The sequence below is a fragment of the Brachycentrus maculatus genome, unplaced genomic scaffold (genome assembly GCF_059751285.1).
Source record: "Brachycentrus maculatus isolate JH-2025_06_01 unplaced genomic scaffold, ASM5975128v1 h1tg000039l, whole genome shotgun sequence".
NCBI classification, from domain to species: domain Eukaryota; kingdom Metazoa; phylum Arthropoda; class Insecta; order Trichoptera; family Brachycentridae; genus Brachycentrus; species Brachycentrus maculatus.
The window spans coordinates 1,434,989-1,458,844 of NW_028280793.1; the positions used below are offsets into that span (position 1 = coordinate 1,434,989).

Here is a 23,856-nt window from a genome sequence, read left to right on the forward strand (position 1 = left end):
TGTTTTTTAATTACGAATATTTTAATAACCTTTTAATATTACCTACATTTAGGTTTCGTGAAATTAGTACAAATTTTATTAAAATTTATATTTTTAAATTGTCACGATTAGTCTTCATAGCAAAAGTTTTATACATTTAAAATTTTCTTTGTAAAATAGGTTTTAATTTCAAATTGAGCTGTTTCGTTGCAAATAGTTTACGTAGTTTTAGATTATATTTTTGCTATAATTTGATTTTTATTAATTTTTCATCAAAAGGTTCTAAAAAAGCCTTTTGTTACAATTTTCATTTTGAGCATGTAATTTATTAATCTAAATATTGTGTAGTTTATTGATACGATTTGTAGCTTTTTTATAACGCTCAATGTTAACAATATATCGATATAACGCAATCCTTTTACCCAACCAATTATTCGCAGGCCTCTTTTTGGCAGCAATATCTATTTTGTTTTATGATGTAGGTATAATTGATGTCTTACTGTGAAATTGTTCGATTCGAATGATTTCATTTTTTTATTTCCTTGTTGCAAGTATTAAATTCCTTAGTTCATATGAACAAATGAGCTTAGTTTCCTTGTCTTAAATAGTATCTCGCTGTGAAATTGTTCGATTCAGTTGATTTATTTAGTTTTTAATTAACATGAAACGTTATTGCTACTATTTAACTCTTTAATTTATACGTTTAAACTAGCTTAGTTTCCTTGCCTTAAATAGTATACTATACTTCACTGTGAAATTGTTCGATTCAGTTTTTAATTAACATGTTACGTTATTGCTGTTGTTGTCACTGTAAAACTTAAAAACTGTTATGCTAAGGAGTGAAAACTCCTCAGTTAATACAAATAAAATAGCTTAGTTTCCTTGTCTTAAATAGTATACTATACCTCACTGCGAAATTGTTCCATTTAGTTCATTTGATCAGTTTTTTGTTCACATGTTACGTTATTGTTGCAAGTTTCACTCTTTAGTCCATATGAACAAAAAAGATTAGTTTCCTTGTTATAAATAGTATACCTCACTGTGAAATTTTATTCGATTCAGTTCCTTTGATAGTTTTTTTTACATGTTACGTTATTGTTGCAAGTTTCACTCAGTTCATGTTGCCAAAATAGCTTAGTGTTCTCTTAAATGTTTCGCTGTGAAATTATTCGATTCAGTTAATTTGATATGTTTTTAAATAACGTGTTACGTTATTTCCGTTTTTGCAATTTTCACTCCTAAGATCATATTAAAAAGATAGATTAAGGTCCTGGTTTTATATATTTGCTGTGAAATTGTTCGATTCAGTTCATTTGATCAGTTTATATTTAACATATTACGTTATTGCCGTTGTTGCAAGTTGCACTCCTAAGTTCACGTGGACAAGTAGGTTAGGGTCCTTGTTTTAAATAGTTGCTGTGAAATTGTTCGATTCAATTAATTTGATCTGTTTATTTGATATTTAATATGTTACGTTATTGGCGTTGTTGCAAGTTTCACTCCTTAGTTCATGTTTACAAAATAGGTTAGGGTCCTTGTTTTTAATATTTGCTGTGAAATTGTTCGATTCAGTTAGTTCGACCAGTTTGCTCCGCAAATGATTCCTAGTTGTTCCGAGATGTGCGCCTAGCGTAGTGCTCCCCGCGCCCGAGGGTCCAGCAGCCTGACGCTTGGCTGCAGAATGTGCATGTTTTTGGTTTTGTGTCGTCTGCCTGACTGTGTCACCGACCGCAGCGGACTAGTGTACTCATTGGCTCGATAATACCGTCCCCAGGACTCCCTAACTAGCGAGATGGATGCACTGACGCGGGCGCTGGCGAGGACAGAGGACAGACTGAAGGAGCTGCCCGCCGACACGCTGCAGGACATGCTCGACGAGATCCTTGTGAGTACACGCTATTCGGAGTATTTGCGAACGGGGACTCTCCCCGTATCTGAACATTTACCAAATTGCCGTTACTTCCAACTTTACATAATTTAAACAGACCCTTTTAGTTAAAAAATACAAGCAAATCTCCCACAAATTCAAAGTAGAAGAAATTAAAATACACATTAATTTACTTTTGTCCTAAATGGTAAAACATTGTGAACCACAATTAGGTAAATTATTTAACGTATTAAAAAAAATGTACATTAAAAGCATTGTTTAATTTTATGGTATGGTAATATAACACTCCTTATCATTCATCGTTCACTTTGTGTAATACCACATTGAAGTGGTATTACACAAAGTGAACGATGAATGATAAGGAGTGTTTTTAAAAATTATTTAAAGCATTTACAAACGAAAATTATATTAGTATGTGAAATACTGATTTCAAATTTCGGTCTACCGGTTCTGAGACGTACCTGTCTCTTCGTCAGGACAATCTCACTCTAGTATGCAAAAATACTGTGTACCACTCGTATAGCGCTATCCACTCTCTTATATTTACACAGAACATTAATCACATTCGTTATTAGTTGGACTATTGATCTTTTTTTCTAAAACACTATAATAATTTTACCTAATTAGCTCTAACGACGTTTTGCCGGGAGACCCGATATTTATAATACCTAGAAAAAGTTTACGTTTTATTAATATTTACGATTTTAACGTTGTTATTTTATTTTTATTTTTGTATAACTTGGCTCTTAATGAGATGGGAAATTTATAATATTTTCATGAAACATATATTTTTCTAATATACACACACGCACACACACACACACACACACGCACACACACACACACACACACACACACACACACACACACACATATATTATCTAAATAATGTTTGACCATTTTCTGTACGTTCGTTAGTGTTCAGAATAACCACAAATTATTTAGACAATTTGCCATTTTCACTTACAAAATTGTACATATATTATAGTGTGTTTGGTTTTGACGTGTCTAACATGAACTTCATCTCATTTCAGCTAATAATAATAGTAATAATAGTTATCTTCCATCAATACTAGAACCCGGTTTATGAGTAGAACGGATAAAATTACCTAGGTAATGAATTATTTACATCGCTACTTTTAATTTCCACGTAAAAAAAAACTGTAATTTACTTTGATTTAAAATGATAATAATAAACATGTCGCTCACTCCTTTCAAGAACGTCATAAATCAAAAAACTTGATTTTCCAGGAGAACGTTTTTAAATTTTAAAAATATAATACAATTTATTAAAAATAAATATCAAGCCACTTATTGAACTTTTTACTGTGAATCAGATCTTTTTAGGTAAAACCTGAAGGTTTTTTCTACATTTGAAAAATAACAAGTTTATCTAAAAAAAATAATGAACAATACCTTTTCTTCAAAATGTAAAAACAGCACTTTCTGCCCTGTAGCGGGTAAATATTAAGTTAAAAATATGCCTCTTTTGCAAGGATATAGTTCATTTTCTGTGCATTCCGAAAACATGCACAACTGAAAATGGACGATTTTTGATTAATGACGTTCTTGAAAGGAGTGAGCGATGTATGTTGAGATTGTTTGGGCGTGTGAATCGAATTAATGAAGAGAGAATTTCTTCTGTTCGTGTTATGTGAGGCCCCCCTGACGTCGACTATCGCTTGAGGGTAATTGTCCTTGTCTTGAGCAGCTTTACACAGCGCCTCGACGGTCTTAATCCCCGTCCAATCTCGTATATTCTGGAACCAGGAGATCTGCCTTCTGTCCACACCTCGTCGACCCTCTATTTTGCCTTTTATGATCAGATGCAATAGCTCGTTCTTCTCTCCTCTCAGCACATGCCCCAGATAGGACACCTTCCGGACCTTGATATCAGTCAGCAACTGTCTCTCTGCTCTTGCTCTTTGGAGCACATTTGCGTTGCTGACCATATCGGTCCATGGAACACTTAAATAAATTCATGATGCGAATGTGGTAGGTAATAGAAGCGGAGAAAGACCGAGGAAATGTTGGCATGATCAAGTTCAAGATTATTTCAAATGTTTGGGCCTTGTCAGGAGTCGGGATAATCGGCGGGTATGTATGAGGAGACGCATGAATGCCGATGTAACATTTTGAGTGTGTCCAAATACTTGTTCACAAATCTGGATTATCTCCAATCACAGGAGTTTTTTTACATCTCATCAAAGATGAAGAAGAATATGGAAGTCTGGGCATTTACAAGGCTGTAGCACTTCCATGTTTCTCATGTGTGTGATTATAATCTGGGATTCGGAACTCACATACTAAAATAAGAGTTTCTGCTTAATAAAAAAGCTTCTTTTCATCTCACCAATAGATGTCTCTATTGACGTTCTAGAGATTCAAGAACAATGTTTCTAAATCGGTTCATATAAACTTCCAAGAATTTGAGTAGTGTGGTTGTCAATAATGGGTAGAATTGGTGAATGTTACACGCGTGTAAAGTGACCACTTAAACCAGCCTATGACGGTCGTCAGCCCCTTAAATGCCCAGACTTCCATATTCTTCTCCATCTTTAATGAGATGTCAAAAAAACAATATGGCAAAGATTGTTTGCAATGACAGATTGGTGTGGCGTTCTATTATCTCTGTCTACTCTTGTGGGGATGCCTCGTGATGGTCAGTTGGTTAAAATAATAAAGCGGTGAATACTTCACGAATATTGAATGGTTCTTTGATCTTTATTTTTGAATCGCACATTTCGCGACCGGACTAATGTATCCCCAGACATTTGTGAATATCCATTACATCACTATGTATTTATATGTTGGTTTGAATCCGACGTCATCGCTCACCTCACTTTTAAAAATACCAGCGAGATAAGAAATATTATGACAATAATATTTAAATGAACTCAGCCAATGTGTGCGATTGTGATGGTAGCGAAACGTTTGAAATATTTTAAAATACATCGTTAACTTTGGAAAGCGGAAATCGTTTTGGCAGTACACAGAATGTATGGAATAAAGCATAGAGTCGGCAATAGGAGGATGATATTATTATCGACTGAACGCATTCGAGATGTTTCATCTTTCAGTGCGACAAAACGATGTATGATAGATGTTTGAATTCTGAAATAAGGAAATAATGCAAGGCTAAGATAAGCGTCGAATCTCGGCTGTCCAAATTTAAAACACAGTAAAGGACATTTTTTTGTAGTACGTTTTTATTGCATTTTTGGACTAAGTAGAATCTACTTAGTCCAAAAATGCAAAAAAAAACGTACTACAAAAAAATGTCCCTTACTGTGTTTTGAGTTTGGACAGCCGATCTGACTTGGGAGGATGCAAAGGATGCAGTTTGTGGACTCCGTATGCTCCACTTAGGGAGCGGATATGGTTTTATTAATTAATTAAATTTATTTCTTGAATGTTTTTCGTGGATACTTTGTGGCACATTTTATAAACTTTATAAAATTAAACAACTTTGTTTTACCCACTTTTTTATTATTAGTACTTACAAGAACCTTGTCATCATCAGGGTTTATTAAATTCTAAAACATTAAAATACTCATAATTAATTACATTCCCTTACCAAAAACTTCCACACACTCCGTAAATTTTGCGGTTTTTTAACGGAGTGTGTGGAAGTTTTTGATAAGGGAATGTAATTAATTGTGAGTATTTTAATGTTTTTAATGTTTTAGAATTTAATAAACCCTGATGATGACCAGGTTCTTGTCGAAACTGGTAGGTTAAAGTGTACTTATAATAAAAAAGTGGTTAAAACAATGTTGTTTAATATGATAAAGTTTAATTAAATTAAGATAGCACTGTCGATAAAATTATGAAAGGTGTGTTGAGATGTGGAAGGTATGAGTGAGGAAAAAAACGGTAAAAGAAATTTATGATGTGAATGTAGTTGAAGATTACTGATCACCTTTCCTTCATGTGTTAACGATCAAGATAACACTCTGTTTATATAATGCAGTGCCCTATACACCATTGGGGTGCGGATAAGGGTTTGAAGAAAAGAAAGATATGTAGTAAGTAGTTGAAAATAGTAGCAGAGGAAGATCGTGGAAAACTTGGCTCGATCAAGTATTTGAATTATTTGAAAGCGACAAGGGCACGAGTGTGAATGCTTGGTGGGTATGTTTGAGGAGACGCATGAATGTGTAAGAGGCGAAGATTGTTTATAAAGACAGATTAGCGTGGCTATTCTCTCTGCTTACCCATTAAGTACGCAGTAAGTCGGCTGTCCAAACTCAAAACACAGTAAGGGACATTTTTTTGTAGTACGTTTTTTTTGCATTTTTGGACTAAGTAGATTCTACTTAGTCCAAAAATAAAAAAAAAAACGTACTACAAAAAAATGTCCCTTACTGTGTTTTAAGTTTGGACAGCCGAAGTGTGCTTATAAGTCTTTCTTTCTCAATTTGTTCACTAAGAGGATGAATGACATAAAACATAGTACAAAAAAAAGAGATAGATGGTCGTCAGATGCTAGTATAAAGAAGACAGCACGATGATTAGTACGTCGTATACCTGAAAGATGTTCCGGTTTGTTTCGACAATATAATAGTACCCCTGACACCCCACGACCTTGGTCCGATAACCTCGACCGCCAATCGATATGGCATATTTACCGAACAGCTGATGTTTTTATCGCGTCGCTTTTTAATGCCGGCTTACGTTTTTTGTTTGTAAATCGATACAAGCTGCGTTGAATAATAAACCGATCTCCCAATATACGAGTATGCAAGTTATTATTAATTCACGATCTCTTTCAGATTTTTTTTTACATTTTTTACATCTTAACATAGATGAAGAAGAATATGGAAGTCTGGATATTTACAGGGCTTACGTCTATTTGTATAAATGTATGTATATATATATATATATATATATATATATATATATATATATATATATATATATATATATATATATATATATATATATATATATATATATATATACATACATATATATATATATATATATATATAAGTATATATATATATATATATATATATATATATATATATATATATATATATATATATAATATATATATATATATATATATATATATATATATATATATATATATATATATACATATATATATATATATATATATATATATATATATATATATATATATATATATATATATATATATATATATATATATATATATATATATATATATATATATATATATATATATATATATATATATATATATATATATATATATATATATATATATATATATATATATATATATATATATATATATATGTAAAGTGGGTGTATAATAATAAAATAAACAATGTGTTGCTTTGTAATTAAAGATTAAAATTAAAGTTTATTCTTAATTTATCTTTATAATATTTTTCTATCTATCTATCTGATTCTGACAGTTCAGAATATTATATTATTTCTATCTGATGTCTTTTGTTTTGTTCAGTGCGACGCATGCGACATCTGGTGGTAGAACTGTTTTATGTAGGTACTATTTGTAAGTTTTTAATAAAATGTATAGGTAGGTACCTAGGTATTTATATATATATATATATATATATATATATATATATATATATATATATATATATATATATATATATATATATATATATATTTATATATATATATATATACATATATATATATATATATATACATGTGTGTGTGTATTATAATTATAACCCGCACAGCTTGTCTGCAGGTAGGATAGTAAGGTTAGGGAAGGTTAGTGTGAAAATAAATCCTAAACACCCAGACCAATTGAAAATAAATCTTTCTTGAATTCATTTTGCAATTGGCGGGAATCGAACCCGCGACGCCAGTTTCGCAGTCGAGCGTCTACCTAACTACGCCACAGCGTGATTTTTATTAATAATCACAGCTATGATTCTTATTTAAATACACTTATTCATACATGCTGAAATATTAATAAAATCAGTAAGTTAGGTGCGATTCAGAATTTATGAACAAGGATTTGGTCACACTCGAAATATGACGAATGTTAAGCGATGCGGAATACATCGAAACACTTGTTATAATAGATTTTTTTTTTAAATGGTATTCTCCAAGTAAAACTTAAAATAAAAATGGATCGATATGACTAAAAAGTGACTGATGAAAATTCAATTAATGAAATTGTGTAATAAAAATAGCTCCTGATTGGAGAAACCCAGATTTGTGAACGAGAATTTGTACACACCAAAAAACGTTGAGTAAACAAATGTACGAAAATACTATAGGTGCTCTGAATATTTTAATGAAATTACTGAAAAACAAATTATGTAACAGCGTAGTTTTACATAGGATTGTGTGTGTGTGTATTATATTGTGTAATAATAGTCGTGATAAACATACGCTGCACATGTGGAGTATAAGGTGCCAAATACGACATGGTTAGTGCTGTCGATCAATTTATTTTTACACATTATCGCGATATTGCGTTTACTCTACGCCAGAGGCGAATCTATGCGAACCCTTGCCCGTATTCACGATTGCCTTTAAAATTTGACCTTGTAATGAAAACTTTTAAACAGATAGTCGTATCTTCTATTATGTAATATACAAAAGTCATTTGATTTCAAATGTATCGTCTGATTATGTGTAAATTAAAGTCAGTTAATCTATTCGAATACATATAGACGATTTATACAGATAGACGTATCTTCTTACGATGTAGAAATTATAGACATTTCAAACGGTTTATATGGAGAGTCATATTTTCTAGTTATGTCGAAATCAAAGTCAAATATAAGATTTTCCGCCGATTTATACAGATAGACGTATCTTCTTACGATGTAGATATTATAGGAATTCAAAACGGTTTATAGGATAGTCGTATCTTCTAATTATGTAGAAATTAAAGTCATTTCATTATATTACATTTTCTGCCGATTTATACAGATTGACGCATCTTCTTTTATGTATAAATTAAAATCAGTTCATTATATTACATTTTCTGCCAATTTATACAGATAGACGGATCTTCTAATTATGTAGTAATTAAAATCAGTTTACTCTACCAGATTTTCGGCCGATTTATACAGATAGACGATCTTTTAATTATGTAGTAATTAAAGTCAGTTCATGTTTTGAATATTGAATATTCCAAACATGAATAACGAGTCATAAATTAAACCCTGAAGAGGGCAACAGGTTGTTGCCGAAACTAGTTGGTTAATAAAAATGTGAGTGGATCAAAACACAAAGTCTTTTTATTTCTCAAAATAAAGTCAGTTCCTTCATTCTATTAGATTTTTGGCCGATTTATACAGATTGACGTATATTCTCGTCAATTATAAATTACAGTTAGATATCGGGCCGCTGAAGGCCCGGATCCGCCTCAGAGCTTGGCCAACGAGCAGCTGACAATGCGATCATCTCGCGATTCGCGGTCGTCGCTCATCATCGGGAATAGTATAGCGTGTCCGCGGGGGCTTAGGTCATCCTCGCTTCGGGAGGGTCCGACCTGTCCTCTCAGTCCGCTGCCATCCTCCCATCCACACGGTGGAGGTGACTCCGCGATAGAGCGTTATAGAGGTCCTCGCTCTGCGCTGTGCGAACGGTGACACCGCGATAGAGTGTCGTAGAGTGTTATCAGTGGTCGGTGTTTGCGTTGTGAGAGTGTAAATACTAAATTCTCGAATTTCGGTACGTAGCTGCAATGTAACAACACTTAACCCTGCACCGCAGCTTGTTACAATTATGATACATTTATTTTTAATTCAAGTTTTACTTGGTAATTACCACTATTTCTTAAAATCTATTGTAACAAGTGTTTCGTTGCATCGTATTCAAACATCGTGGTGTTTGAAAATGTTGGTATTATTGATTTATAAATTTGGTATGGTAAATTCAAGCAATGGTTGAATTTACCAAGTAAAACTTGAATTCTAATTGAATAGATGTATATTTTTTAATAAATAGGTATTGTCCGCCTCCATAGCGTAGGATACTACATTTTCTTCAAAATGCAAAAACAACACTTTCTGCCCAGTAGCGGGTAAATATTAAGTTAAAAATATGCCTCTTTTGCTGGGATATAGTACATTTTCTGGGCATTCCGAAAACATGCACAACTGAAAATTGTCAATTTTTTATTTATGACGTTCTTGAAAGGAGTGAACGATATCTTGCAATTGATGGTGAAATAAACAACTATTTCTGCGCTTCAGTGTACTCGTATGTACGAGATGCACTCGTCGTCTTATCAGATTATATTAAATACCTTTTTGTTTGATTATGATAATAACCCAAAAATAGATATTTAAAAAAGTTATAGTAAACAATTGCGACTTCGACAATTCGATTCCCCACTCTACTACAATTTGGTTTATATTTTCAAACGCAATACGCTCAAAATATAGTAAAATTAGTGTTTTTATAGTAATCCATTTTGTTGTTTTTTTAATTGATTTGGCAAAAACCTTGTGGAATAACACGATGATTTCAATATAAAAATAACACACTTGTATATAACGACTTTTTTGAGATTATTAGTATAAACACGACTAGTTTCGAGAATTACAAATGTTCTCAACAGGTGAAAATACAAACTTAGTTTGTTTGTATTTTTACATGTTGATGAGAGCATCTGTAGTTCTCGAAACTAGTCGTGTTTACATTTATAAACTCAAAAGTGGTCTTATGCAAGTGTTATATTTTTATATTTAAATATTTTTTGTTATTATATCCATGAATCTGTAGCGATTCGATTCGATGTAGTGCCCTATGCGCCATTTGGGTGTGGCTAGGACATAAGAAGAAGATTGTTTGTTATCATCATTGTAACGTTAATATTTTACAAAGTTTAATACTTCATTCGTTGCGCGCATCAAATGGTCCATAAGACACTGCATTACATCGTTGATGAATGCATCGTATGTAATATTGCATTAGAGATGTGACCAATGGGGAACTGTTACTTTTCGGATGATATTCGTAACTCTCTCTCGGTTTATGTCTTTCCAGCTTAAAATTATCATGTCAAATTTTCAAATACATTGGAAGCTATATATGTGCATTGTGCAACCAAATTTGTGTACTGATTGGCGTAATTAGCCTTTGTACAAAAAATAATTAAATAACTTTTTTTTTTTAATGTGTCGTTTTTCGATTTGTATTTTTTACTTCATTCGATCACCTATGTCTACATGGCAAATACAAATTAGTCATTATTATTATTATTATTATTCTTTTAACCCTTATCCACACCCTGTGGTGCATAGGGCACTGCATCGTATTGACGCAGTTGTATCTTGATTCTTACGTACATGAAGGCAGGGGCCAGTCTAGGGTTATATTAAATAAAAATTGGAGAAGAATATAATAAATACTTTTTAGTTTTTTCCACATGAATATTCATGGAAAAATCTACATAGTTATTTTATTCCATAAAATGCAGTTCCACCAAGAATTGCCAATAAAAAAACCTAAATATTGGAGTGTAAAATCACTGACATTTATTTTCACCCTCCTGGGAATCGAACACGGGACCCGGAGCACGATAGCTTAACACGCTAACCATTACACCATAAATCATTATTACAAGTCATTATTTTAGATAAAACGCGCGTGTTACGTTGTCCCGATCGGATATTGTGCACAGGGTCTCGCGTAAGCAAGTCTAAAATATCTACCACTAGACTACTTGGTCGGGCGTTACATCACAGTTAAATCATCATCAGTTCGTACACAAAATTTAAATTTAAATTTAACTACGCATTATATTTCTCGAGCTTTTATGTATTTCGTCAGACGAGTCAAGTCAAAAAATACAGTCGGTAGCCAGACGGTGACTTCATCCGAATTTTTAAAAATACAGTATCGAACAAATTAATTTAAACAAAACTTTTTTTTCGTATTTCCAACATCATCTAAAAAACATGCTTTATGAGTGTTCCTCGTATTATGGACCAGGGCTACTTCTTTTAGTGACTGAGATGATAAATAGCGAGAAGTATCACCCAATTCTACTGGAAAAGATACTACCAGAGATACAAAAACGAATGTCAAATGGTAATGGAATATTTCAGCAGGATTTAACCCCCTGCCACAAATCCAAAAAAATAATGAAATTTTTACACAAAAAAAATGAACTGTGTTGGACTGGTCAAGAATTTTGCCAGACATAAACCTAATTGAAAATCTATCGGCAATCTGTAAGAATCGGCTCTCCAAAATTGATTGAACACTACGGTGGAAAAGCTCATTTTGTCCATAATTCAGGTATGGTTTCGAGACGAAAAAATGGCATCCACGTGCCGAAACCTTATATAATAGGTGCCAAGAAGTGTAAAATGTTTGATTGAGTCCAAGATCGTATTAAATATCAATTTGTGATATAACTAATAAACAAAAGATTTTACAAAACTTTTTACGAAAATACAACAAAAAGTTTTGTTTCAATTAATCTGTTCGATACTGTATGTTCATTTTATTGTATAATACATTTTCGAAGGTGCCAGGTAAATATTTTGAGATTCCGCAAAGTAAATTTGAAGATGTTTTGAATGGACATTTTGAACCGGTGACCTCACACGTACCAAAATAGACTCGAGCAAGCTTGCTCCAAGGTTATTACAAAAAAATTGGCCAATACATCATTGTATTAACCCCTCGACACCCGTCGCCGCTTTAAAACAACGTTAACTCAACATTATAAAATTATTAAAACGCAAACTTTGTTTTTAACCACTTTTTTTTTGGTACTATTATTCCAACGGTCTTATTCAAGGATGAATACGTACTTGTTGGACTCGTACGGTTGGAAAAATAAGAGTGATTAAAAACAATGTAAATATTTTTTATTGTAAAGTTGACAATGCTTTTAAAATACAAAAATTAATTATATATTCTAAAGTTAACAGGAATGTCCACTGTTTTTTTTTTAAATTTATATATTCGAAAGTTAACAAGAACTGTTTTTTTTTTGCCAACCGTTTTAAAAAAAATTATTTACTGGAAAGTTAACAAATAATAATAATAAGAAAACACTCTCCTTATCATCCATTGTTTATTTTGTGTAATACCACTTTTATAAATACTTACTCTTGACTACCGGTTTCGGAAAATCATTCCATCATCCGGTCATTAAAACGAAATTATTACGATTTGACATTTCGATCACTCCTTTCAACAACGTCACATATCAAAAATCGTCAATTTTCAGTTGTGCGTGTTTTCGGAATGCCCAGAAAATGTTCTATATCCCAGCAAAAGCGGCATATTTTTTACTTAATATTTACCCGCTACAGGGCAGAAAGTGTTGTTTTTGTATTTCTAAGAAAAGGTATTGTTTAATTATTTTTTTAAATATACTTAATATTTTTCAAATGGAGAAAAAACATTCAGGTTTTACCTTAAAATATCTGTTACACAGTAAAAAGTTCAATAAGTGGCTTGATATTTATTTTCAATGTATTTCAATATATTTTTAAACTTTAAAAACGATCTCCTGAAAAATCAAGTTTTTTGATACATGATGTTGTTGAAAGGAGTGAGCGATTTGTATAAAAATAAAATTTCCAAAGAATGAAAGAAGATAAAATGAACAATGGATGATAAGGAGATTGTTTTATTACCATACCACAAAGTTATCAATGCTTTCAATAAACAAATATCTTAGTTGTACAGGAGAAAGTGACCAAGTGCATTTGCTTACAAAAACGTGATCATTGTCTATTTGATACCTTACTAGCTTAATATTGCCCTGAAAAAATCCCAAAACGATTATAAACTTGGAAGTATAATATATTACTTGTTAAAAATGACTAACTGCATTGATGTTTATTTTCTTGCCAAACAAAAGTGACTTTAATGGCCCTCCTGAACATTTTATATTTTGTTAGTTGGTCACTTTCTCCTGTACGACCACGATATATTTTATTGTATTTTTTTTATTTATTGGAAAACCAACAGAATATTTCGAGAAAAATAACATAATATGATAAAATACAAAAAAAACAATTCCAATTAAAGGTTTCCACCTAAAAAATCTAAAAATAAAACAATTTAAATAAACTGTCATAAAAGTATAACTATATAGAATATTTCTTTATCAATATGTCCACCTGTTTGACGTTGAGTTGTTTTGTTATTCCGCCAGGCGGCGCTAGAGGAGCTGCGCGCGCACCGCGGCTGCCTGGCGCGGCTGGAGGGCGCTCTGGGCGCGCTGCCCGCGGCGGCGCAGGCCGAGGGGGCCGACGCGGCCGAGCTGGGCGCGCAGCTGGCCGCGCTGCGCACGCGCGTGCTCACGCTCGAGGCGCAGGCCGACAGGGGCGCCAAGTCCCTGCAGGTGAGCAAACCCGTCATCACTCTACTTCACCCTACTCCCGACCGATGGCGCCACTATCGCCGCATATATACAAGTTCCAAAAATTAACGCAATATGAATGCTCGATACAAGTGCATGATCAGACTTCTATCCCCTTTCATATAAAACGATACATGTTTCATCTCAATCATCTTTGGCGTAATGGTTAGCTACCGCGCTAGAGGTTCCGGGTTCAATTCCCAGGGAGGGATGAAAATAAATATCAGTGATTTTACACTCTAATATTTATTTAATATAACCCTGGAATGGTCTCTGAAGCGCAGGAGTGATCGCCTTGCCATGTTATCTTGATGTAAGTAACGATCAAGATAACATTGTGTCAATACGATGCAGTGCCCTATGCACTATTGGGAGTGGATAAGGATTAGAAGAAGAAGAAGAATCCTTAGGGTGGATAATAGTATAGTGTCTGATAGAATAAATAATAATCAAAATTTTAAATCATCTTTTCTTGACAATATTCTGGCCATTTACCATCAGACGTTCATGCAATGTGGTCGCCAAGTGTTTATTTTAACTATGGCACTTATTTTTAATCATGCCACTTGAATTGAATTTAAATTATTTAACACTCAGAATTTTCCTTTGAATGAATGCTCTTCCAATATTGTACTTATTAAATCAGTGGTATGTAATAATAAATAAATCGTTTGTTGCAGAGTGCTCAGAAAGAGAGAGAAAACAGGACGCGAGATCTGCTCCAGTACCAGAAACTGTTGACTGAAGTGGAAAAGTGGCTGGCGGATATCAAGTTGATTCTCCAAAAAGAAATACCGGATCAATCGCTAGATAAAATCAAAAATATCATCGCGCAATACGAAGAAAGCAAAACAGAACTGAAGGCGCGCATCGGTAAATTAGAAAACCTAATTGAATTCTGCGAACCCCTTCAAGACCAATCGGGAACAGAAACACTAGTCAAATCTCTACTCGACCAATTGCAAACCACTTTAGTAGTCTTAAAAGACACCGATGGTATATTTACTACGAGAATAAATGAACTGAAAAATACTTTGCTCAAGATCGAGCAAGGTCCGCCCGAAGCCGTACCGGAGCCAGAACGACTGGACTCCTTTACTGATAATACTCTCGATTCTAGTCCTATGCCAGAAGAAGAAACGCCCGTGCAAGTAGTCAATATCGAGCCCGTCACATCACGAGAGTTCATCGCTATGGAGACCCAGACGGGGCGCAGTTTACGTTCGCCGCAACCGAGAGTTAGAGATGCTCAAGTTTCCTGTGTGCCTCCCAATGATGTTCAAGTTCAGACCGGAAAGAGTCTGAGTTCGCCGGAGCCACGCCAGAAGGATGTGGCTATCACCTGCGCTCCTCCGAACGATGTACACGTTCAAACCGGACAAAGCCTAATGTCCCCGGAACCTGAAATGAAGCATCCGCAAATAACTCGTCATCCGCCGATGGACTTCCAAGTGCAGACAGATTTCTCTCCTGTAAAATCGAGTACCTACAATCCGGAAAATCTTAAAATAACGCAGACGACAACTGCGGGTCACGAAACCATCGAAATTGCCAGCAAACCGATAGTGCAAGAACCGGATGGTGAAGATAATTTACTCGTCGAGGCCAAGTATAGAGAAAATGAGGCGGAAGACCTGAAAAATTCTTTACTCAACATCACTCACACCAATCCGCAATCGTTTGAAACGATTATGGTCGAACCCGATGAGACAACTACGGAGGTTATAGTGGACGCTGATGGAACCAAACGTATAATCGTACGAAAGATAAGGAAAACTCTTATCGCTCGCCAACAAACCATACAACAGCAACAAATTCAGAATAAATCCACCATAACCACCGTCGGGTCGGACATGCCGACCGAATCATTTTCTCAGGTGACTTTACAGGGGCAGCAATCATCGATGACTCTGACCGACCCTACTGGTAATCTGCACACCACTCGTACGCATAATTACGGAGGGCAAATCATATCCGGCACTCCCGGAGGAGAAGTTCAGATACAAGAGTTCACTTCTAAACCCGAATGCATGGTCACTTTCCAAGAAGGGACCACTCCGGAAGAATTGCTCTCTAAAGGCCTCCAATATAGCGAAATCCAACCGTCGGAATTCACGTTTGATCCTAAAGACGGGACAGATGTCCATACATCCTCTTCTAGTGTCAGAGCCATCGTACAGCAGGTGACCAGAAGAATAGTTAGAAGAACGAGGAAAATAATCAAACGAATCGTCATCATCGACGGAAAAGAACATGTTACCGAGGAAATTATCGAAGAACCGGAAGAAATTGACGTGACTCAGGAAGATATTCCGAGAGTTTCCATAAATGTCACCCGAACTGTCGATGGACAAGTTGTGAGCAACGAGCAGTTCCATCCGCACGACCCCGGCGTTGTCGGAATTCCGAGTATCGAGCAACCACTGTATAAAATGCACCCACAATCATCTGGCAAAGATAACACTGTAAATTTTGAGCAAGTAGATAGTTCACCTAAACCAATCAATTCTGAAAATTATGGAAATATAACAATCAGCGAAGTGACAGTGGATGATGAGCAATTTGAACCCGATGTCAAACAGATTGAAGAATTCCCCGTGTCGGATACTGAAAACGCAAGTTCTACTCCGGCTCCGACTGCTGAAACTGGTACTCGAGAGAAACTCCATCCATCGTCCAGCGCATCACCTCTAACCAATATCAATCTGTTCCTTCAAGAAGAAAGAGCAAACGTTCATAAACATTTGCCAAAAACAGAGTCTTCGGAGACTTTGAACCTTCAAATGAATATTGTCAAGGCCACAATGGTACCGGAGCGAAAACCTGAACCGAAAAGTGTAATTGAAGACATTGCGCCATCTACAACATCGCAGGTTACATCACCAGATGTTAAATCAACCGAGCAAAATGTTTTGCCATCAACTGAACATGTAATTTCAACTTTGCAAATGAAAATGCCGCTCGAAGATATTCATTTGTTCCTGCAAGCGGAAAAATCGAATGTACATCAGAGTTTACCAACAGACAACCTGGATAAAACGCCAGCAACCGTAGTCGATGATGTCGAGGTGCCCAATATACCCAAAGACCTACCAACTCGAGATACTCTCGTTGAATACGTAGAACGTAAAGTTATATCCATTCCAGATTCGCAAAATATCAGTGAAACGGTCATATCAAAATCTGAAATTGCCATTTCACCCGAAATCAAGGAAGGTATTGAGAAACCAACCTCCGAAGTTGTAGAATTAATCGAGCGTGTGACACAAACAAGTCGAGAGAATCTACCGCCAAAGTCGGATGAAGCGGTTGCTGAATATATTGAAGAAGAAGTACCATGCGTCGAATTGGATGAAAGGGATCCTGTACCTCTATCAACTCAAGGCGATGAAGTTATTTCCCGAGTCGATCACAATATTTCTCAAACTCTACCCGAAACGAGTGTATTAACTTCGGTTTCTTCACTTCCTCCGGTAGATATCAATTCATTTTTACAAGCGGAGAGATCAAACGTTCATCAACCGACGGATAATATTCAAACTGACCGATCACCATCTAAGACACCGGATAAATCAACTGTTATAACATCTACGACGGTTATTCTCAAGGAAATCGAAAAACCCGATGCAGAAAGTCAATTAATTACTTCTCCTGAAAAACTTATCCGAGGTTCGCCTGAATCAACAACTCAAGATGTCATTATTTCTATCAAAAAGACGATATCCGTTATTCCAAAATCTGAAGAAATCATAAAAACCATTACTGATGTATCGAGTGTTCCTGAAAGTTTACCTGAAGTCAATATCAAGAGTCAAATGACTATTCCCAATTTCGAAAAGCTGTTACCCGATGAAGAAAATCTTAAACCTACTCTCGGCAGTTCAGTCGATGTTGTCATTCCGAATATTGAAACTCTTCTGGTTTCCGAAACTATTCCTAAAGAAATTACTCGGACTGAAGACGATTTCACCACCCCGGATGTTAAAGATTCGACTTCTACGGCACCTTCTGCCATCGATCCATCCGATGTTCAAGTAGTGTTGGTGAGCGATCACACTGTAATCGAAGAACTTCCGCCTTCTATAACTACTTTGAAGACTGAAAAGGAACCTAATATAATTTACGACGTATCCGAAAGAGAAATTATTAAATCGACAGAACCTTTGGAACAAATGATAGACAGTTATACTTGCGATATAAAAACTGAAGTGATGCCAACGGAAGTTTTGAAAATCACCGAAAAAGTGACTGATGTTACGGATCTGCCGACTGAAAAATCTAGCCCCGATAATAAACAATCTGCTGGTAAAGGGGATCAAATACAAAATATAGTGATCACTACTGTGAAATACACAACGAGCAGTAAGGAACCGACGGTCGCTTCTCAGATTAAAACCGTCGAACAGTCACCCATTCCTGAAGAGAAAATCGAAAGGGATTCACCTCCAGGTGACGACTTGGCTCCTGCTAATGAACCTAATATGGAACTTACCACAGTCAAACGAGAGCAGTTTGTCGGTCGCACTCCTGCGGAGGATCCGAGTCAACAATTTATATCATCGGAAAAATCAGTTCCGCCGGATGACTCGAGATCAAGAAAAGTTCAGATGGTGGAGTTTGATTTGAGTCTCACCGAAACTCCTGTATTTGCTCATGGAAACAAGGATTATTCCGCTTCTATCAAGGTATCAAATGAACAAAATATTCCCGATGCCCAATCCGTTATTAAGAATGTAGCCGTCGGGTTGCCTTATGTTTCTGAAACGGTTAAAGTTGAAACTGTAAAGAATATAGTACGCCCGGAGCCCGCTTCCAGCGTCGAATCCAAGTCCGAGTATGACGAGGCTTCTCCGAGAGATGGCATCGAAATCGGGTCGAAGCGAAATCGGAAACGTAAAAAGCATAAACCGAAAGAAGATGAAATCAGTATTGAAGAAAAATGTACTATCCCACAGGAGGCGGAAGAGGTTCTGCCTTCTATCTCTCCGGAGGGAGATGGGATCGACGAACCTATTTCTATCGAAACTACCTTGGCTGAATCTATCGACATCGCTATTCCCTCGGAATCCATCGGAGCGCCGGATACTCCCCAACCGACATTTACCGAAGTTCTCGATTCGCTGAGTCCCAGGGAAGAGGAAACTAATGTACACGAAACTGGATACGAACCCGACGAGTTGACTACAGCGGATGATAACACGCAATCCGCCATCAAACACGAAATCAAACCTAAACACAAAAACAAACGAAGACAAAAAGTTAAGAACGTGATAGAAGAAAGTACAGACTATCCTAAATCCTTGTCCGATGACGATGCCGTGTTTAGTGATGAAAATGATGAACAAAAGCCAGTCTTCGAGCCGACGGATAAACAGAGAAAGAAGAAGAAGAAGTCCAAAAAGGTGGCGCAAGAAAGTCCGGTACTTGTAACTGAGCCTGAAATTATAAGTCATGTTTCACCCGAAACTGAACCTCCTATTGAAATCGCCGAAGATTCTGTTATGGTGGAAGAGCCTATAGAAGTTACCGAAGTCGAAGAGCTCCCGGTTATTATTTCTGAAGATCCTATTTTGACTTTAGAACATTCGGTTCAGACATCCCCAGATGTCGTACTTCCGGTAATAACGGATAAAGTCGAGAGTGTCGAAGTGTTCATGCAGACGTCACCGGAAATGAAGGAAATGAAGAGTGACGTATCGGGACAAACATCCCCTCGAGAAGACACTGTCGTCATCGAACACAGTCAGCAAACTACTCCATTGCCAGATAAAGACATCATTGAAACATACACTCAGGTGACTACGTACGATATTGTGACCCCCGATGAGAAGTTCTCGCAAACGTCCCCGGTGGAACAGGAATCTCCCAAAATGAGTCTTCAAATGGAAACTCCCGAAGTCGTCGAACAACTCACCCAAACATCTCCCGTACAAGACCTTCCCGCCAAAGAATTGGTCAGCGTGTCCGAAAGTGAAGTTCAAACTTCCGTCGTCTCGTTGAGTGACCAACCGCAGCAGACTTCACCGATTGAAGAAGATCTCGAAAAGGAAGATCTGTCTATACAAACAACCATATCCAAGTCACCCGAATTGTGCGACGAAGGTACCCAGGTTCTAATGGAAATAAGCAAACCGACAACTGAAATATCGATACAGACGAGCCGAATCGCCTCTCCTGAAAAACCAGAACCTAAAATTATAACTGAAACAATGGAGCTATCGACGCAAACGTCGCCGATTCCGATTAAAGATACGAGTGATGATACTCCTTCCTCGAGCTCTATTTCCAAAGACGAACCTTACGAAGTGCACTTCCGCGCTCAAATCACATTGCCTAATGAAAAGGGAGATAATATTTCAAAGCAGTTCATCATTCAAGAGTCCGAAAACCAATTCAGCCCGAACGACCAACCTCTGGAAGTCAATATCGAGTTTGATGATTCTGAAATGCTCTGCGACGACGATATTATCATGGATAAAAACAAAAGAGTCAAGAAACGAAAACGAAATAAGAGGAAACCCATCACCAGTTTGGACGATAACATCAGTCCCATGTCCCCGGAATCTTTCTCGGATCCTATTTCCTCCGAGTTTTCTGTATCTTCATCCTCTTCGAAAGATTTTATTTACGGTAACAAAGATTTATCCGCCGATGAAGGCATTTCTCCAAATATTGAAACGCCTCTTTCTCCGAGTGAGAAGATGATCACGGAAGAGACTCTTATACCCGATCAAAATACACTCTTGTCAGTTAACGCCGGTAAAATATCTTATTCGGATATAACCAAAAGATCTAAATCGCCGTCTCCGGAAAAATCTACAATCGAGATAGTCAAACCGGTTGATATTCCTAAGACCGATTCTTCGCATGTTGGTAAAGTGTCCGGCGAGGCTCCTAAAGATTATGTTTTCTTGGGAAATCTCGAGTTGAACATAACACCCGCTCATAAAAAACAAGAACAGCGAGCGGTCCAGAGCAAACCCGATTCTGTATCGTTGATAGAAAATGAAAGTTATACCGCATCAGTCGCTCCGGCAGATGATATCCAACGGAATATCACTAAATTCATCTCATCCGAAACGACCGAATACTCCCCGAACAATTCACAAACATACTGGGATAAGACTAATAACAGCATCGAAGAAAAGGTAAAGAACATGCATCAAAATCGAAAAAACAAAAACTTTACGAATCCTTTGGTTCTCGCTAGACTCAAAGAAAATCTTCCGCAAATATCTAAAGAACAATACAATACCGAAGTTACAAATAACCTGGCTGCTCTGAAGGACGCTATAAAAAAACAAAATACCGTCGTCGTTGAAACCACAATTATTACAACTGTCGAAACGATACTGGTTTGGCTCGAGAGAATCGAATATATCGTTTATTGTAAACGCCAACAAATGTCGGAAGGACCTACTTCGGAAAATAACGATGAGTTCGATAAAATAAAGGAGGAACTGGATACAATAAATAAGAATGTCGCATTAGTAAAAGAAACGATGAAGGATATCAGTCAATATCCCGAAGTGAACAAAGACAAAATCGACGAGTGTCTAAGTTCATTGCAAGAACAAATCGAAGTGGTTCACAATATCACAAAGGAAACCGAGAATCAGGCTAATTTGGATAACAGCAGATGGCAAGAGTTTTTGAATGGCGCTAAAAATGTGCAAGACCTCGTTGTGGGTGTTAAGAACGATCTAGATCTGTTGTTGATTTCTGACATTCCGAATAAGACTAAGTTAGAAAAACTGGATCAAGTCGAATCTACCAATCATTGCCATATGCTAAAAACGGCTCATCAATTACAGACTGCGCGAGGTTTAATCAGGGACTTCCCCGGTAAAGAAATACCTCATTCCGTTTACACAACTCACGAACTTACGAAACAAATTGAAAATTCTATAAATTCGGAAAGAGACAGATTACTTCAACTTTTGGCTTTGGCGGATGAGTATGAACAAACTTTAAGGGAGTTCGAACAGATAACGGATATCGCGGATGCTTTGGTCGAAAGTAAAATCAACGTAATCAATTTGGATCACCTGCAAGAAGAAATGCAAAAACATAGAAAATTCTTCGTAAACCTCAGCCACTGTAGAGCTATCCTGGAATCTCTGGAAGGTAACTTGGATAATGAGACTAGGGCATTACATTCCGCTCTGCATCACTCCTTGCACGATACCGCAACCAACATACTCGACAAGGCCGCGAGCCGAGCCCAACAGATGGCATTGGCGGCCTCGAGGTGGACAGTTCTCGAACAAGGAATGAAAGAAGAAAAACAATGGCTCCAAGTAGCTCACCAAAGAGTCCCGGATCTTTCTAGCGTGACGTCCGAAGACTACGATCAGTATATTAACTTGTATCAATCCTTGTTGCTGGACATCTCCCATCACCACGCGAAACTGTTGCACCTTCTCGGAATCGCTAATGGCCTGCAGGAATTAGTGAGCTGTTCCAGTTTACACGGAAAGTACAACGAGCCGCTGGAAGTCGTCCTAGAACTGCAAGACGAAGTCAACGGACATATGCGCAGGTTAGTCGCGTTCAGAGAAAACTGGACCGAATATGACTTGTTGACGGATCGTTTGGAAACGTGGATGAAGAAAGCCGACAAAGAAATAGCTCATATGTGTTCCTCGCCCGCCGGGACTCTCGGTAACATGAGACACTTCTGGGAATTAAAGGCCCAACACGAAGTACACAACAATATTCGAAACAACACCGCCGTGCAGTTTGAACACGCATTGGAAATAATCCCGATATCTGATGAAATAGTCCAAAGGCAATTCTTCTCGCGGGTCGAAGATAAATGGAGAAATATATCCGCTAAAATCGACGCCATGCACACGGCCGCAATCCAGAACATATCGGCTCCCGATGCTCCGGTCGATGAAAAGTTGGTCATTCTAGAAGACGAGCTCAGAGAATTAAAATTAGCCTTGAACGAGCTTCAAGGAATTATCAAGAGCGAAGATGAATTAAATTTGTACATCGAAAGACTACAAATTCTCAGCGGTCGTATCGAAACAATCCAGAATGAGTTAGGTCGCCTCGGAATGCTGCCCGCTCTGGAGTCGGAGAAAGTCGGCACCCTGTTGTCGCAAGCGCACCGTCTGGAAATATTCATATCCGAAGAGCTAGAAGGAGGACTGCTGCTCAAGGAGAAGCTGGCCACGATCCAAATCGGCCTTTCCAAAATGAGGAAGAATCATCAAAAGGCTCGGCAAACTCTGGACGAATGCGAAGCCAACGAGAAGATGGGCAGCGACATTGTGGAACAATCGCTGATCAACTGCCAGACTGTCGGAGAAGACTTAGTGACGCAATGGCAGGATCTGCTATCGCTCCGTCAGCTGCTGCACACGCTGCCGCTTCGATTGAGAGTTTCCGTTTCTCCGGTGAAAGTCGAACGAGAAATTTCGCAACTTCAAGACACTCACTCCTCTCTGGAGTCTCGTTGCGGGAACCTTCTGGCCCTCCTCAGGAGTCGGTTAGGACTGTGGAGGCGCTTCGAAAGGCAGTTGGAGATGGTCCAGCAATCCGTGCAAGAAGCTGACTTCATGATCGAACTGCTCACCGTCCAGGGACAAGTCGACTACGACCGACTGCTGAAAGCGACAGAGCGTTTAGAAGTAAGTACATATGCGACTTT

At 36.9% G+C, this 23,856-nt stretch overlaps 1 protein-coding gene across 1 annotated transcript in view; it reads left to right on the top strand.

Annotated features, from left to right (window-relative positions):
- LOC148312479 (uncharacterized) overlaps positions 1-23,856 on the top strand; it is a 199,353-nt gene that overhangs the window by 139,134 nt on the left and 36,363 nt on the right. The window contains exons 31-33 of the mRNA XM_088276683.1: positions 1,754-1,864; positions 13,989-14,177; positions 14,876-23,836. Coding sequence (XP_088132809.1) covers positions 1,754-1,864; positions 13,989-14,177; positions 14,876-23,836 — 9,261 coding nt within the window. The remainder of the gene's footprint in view (positions 1-1,753; positions 1,865-13,988; positions 14,178-14,875; positions 23,837-23,856) is intronic.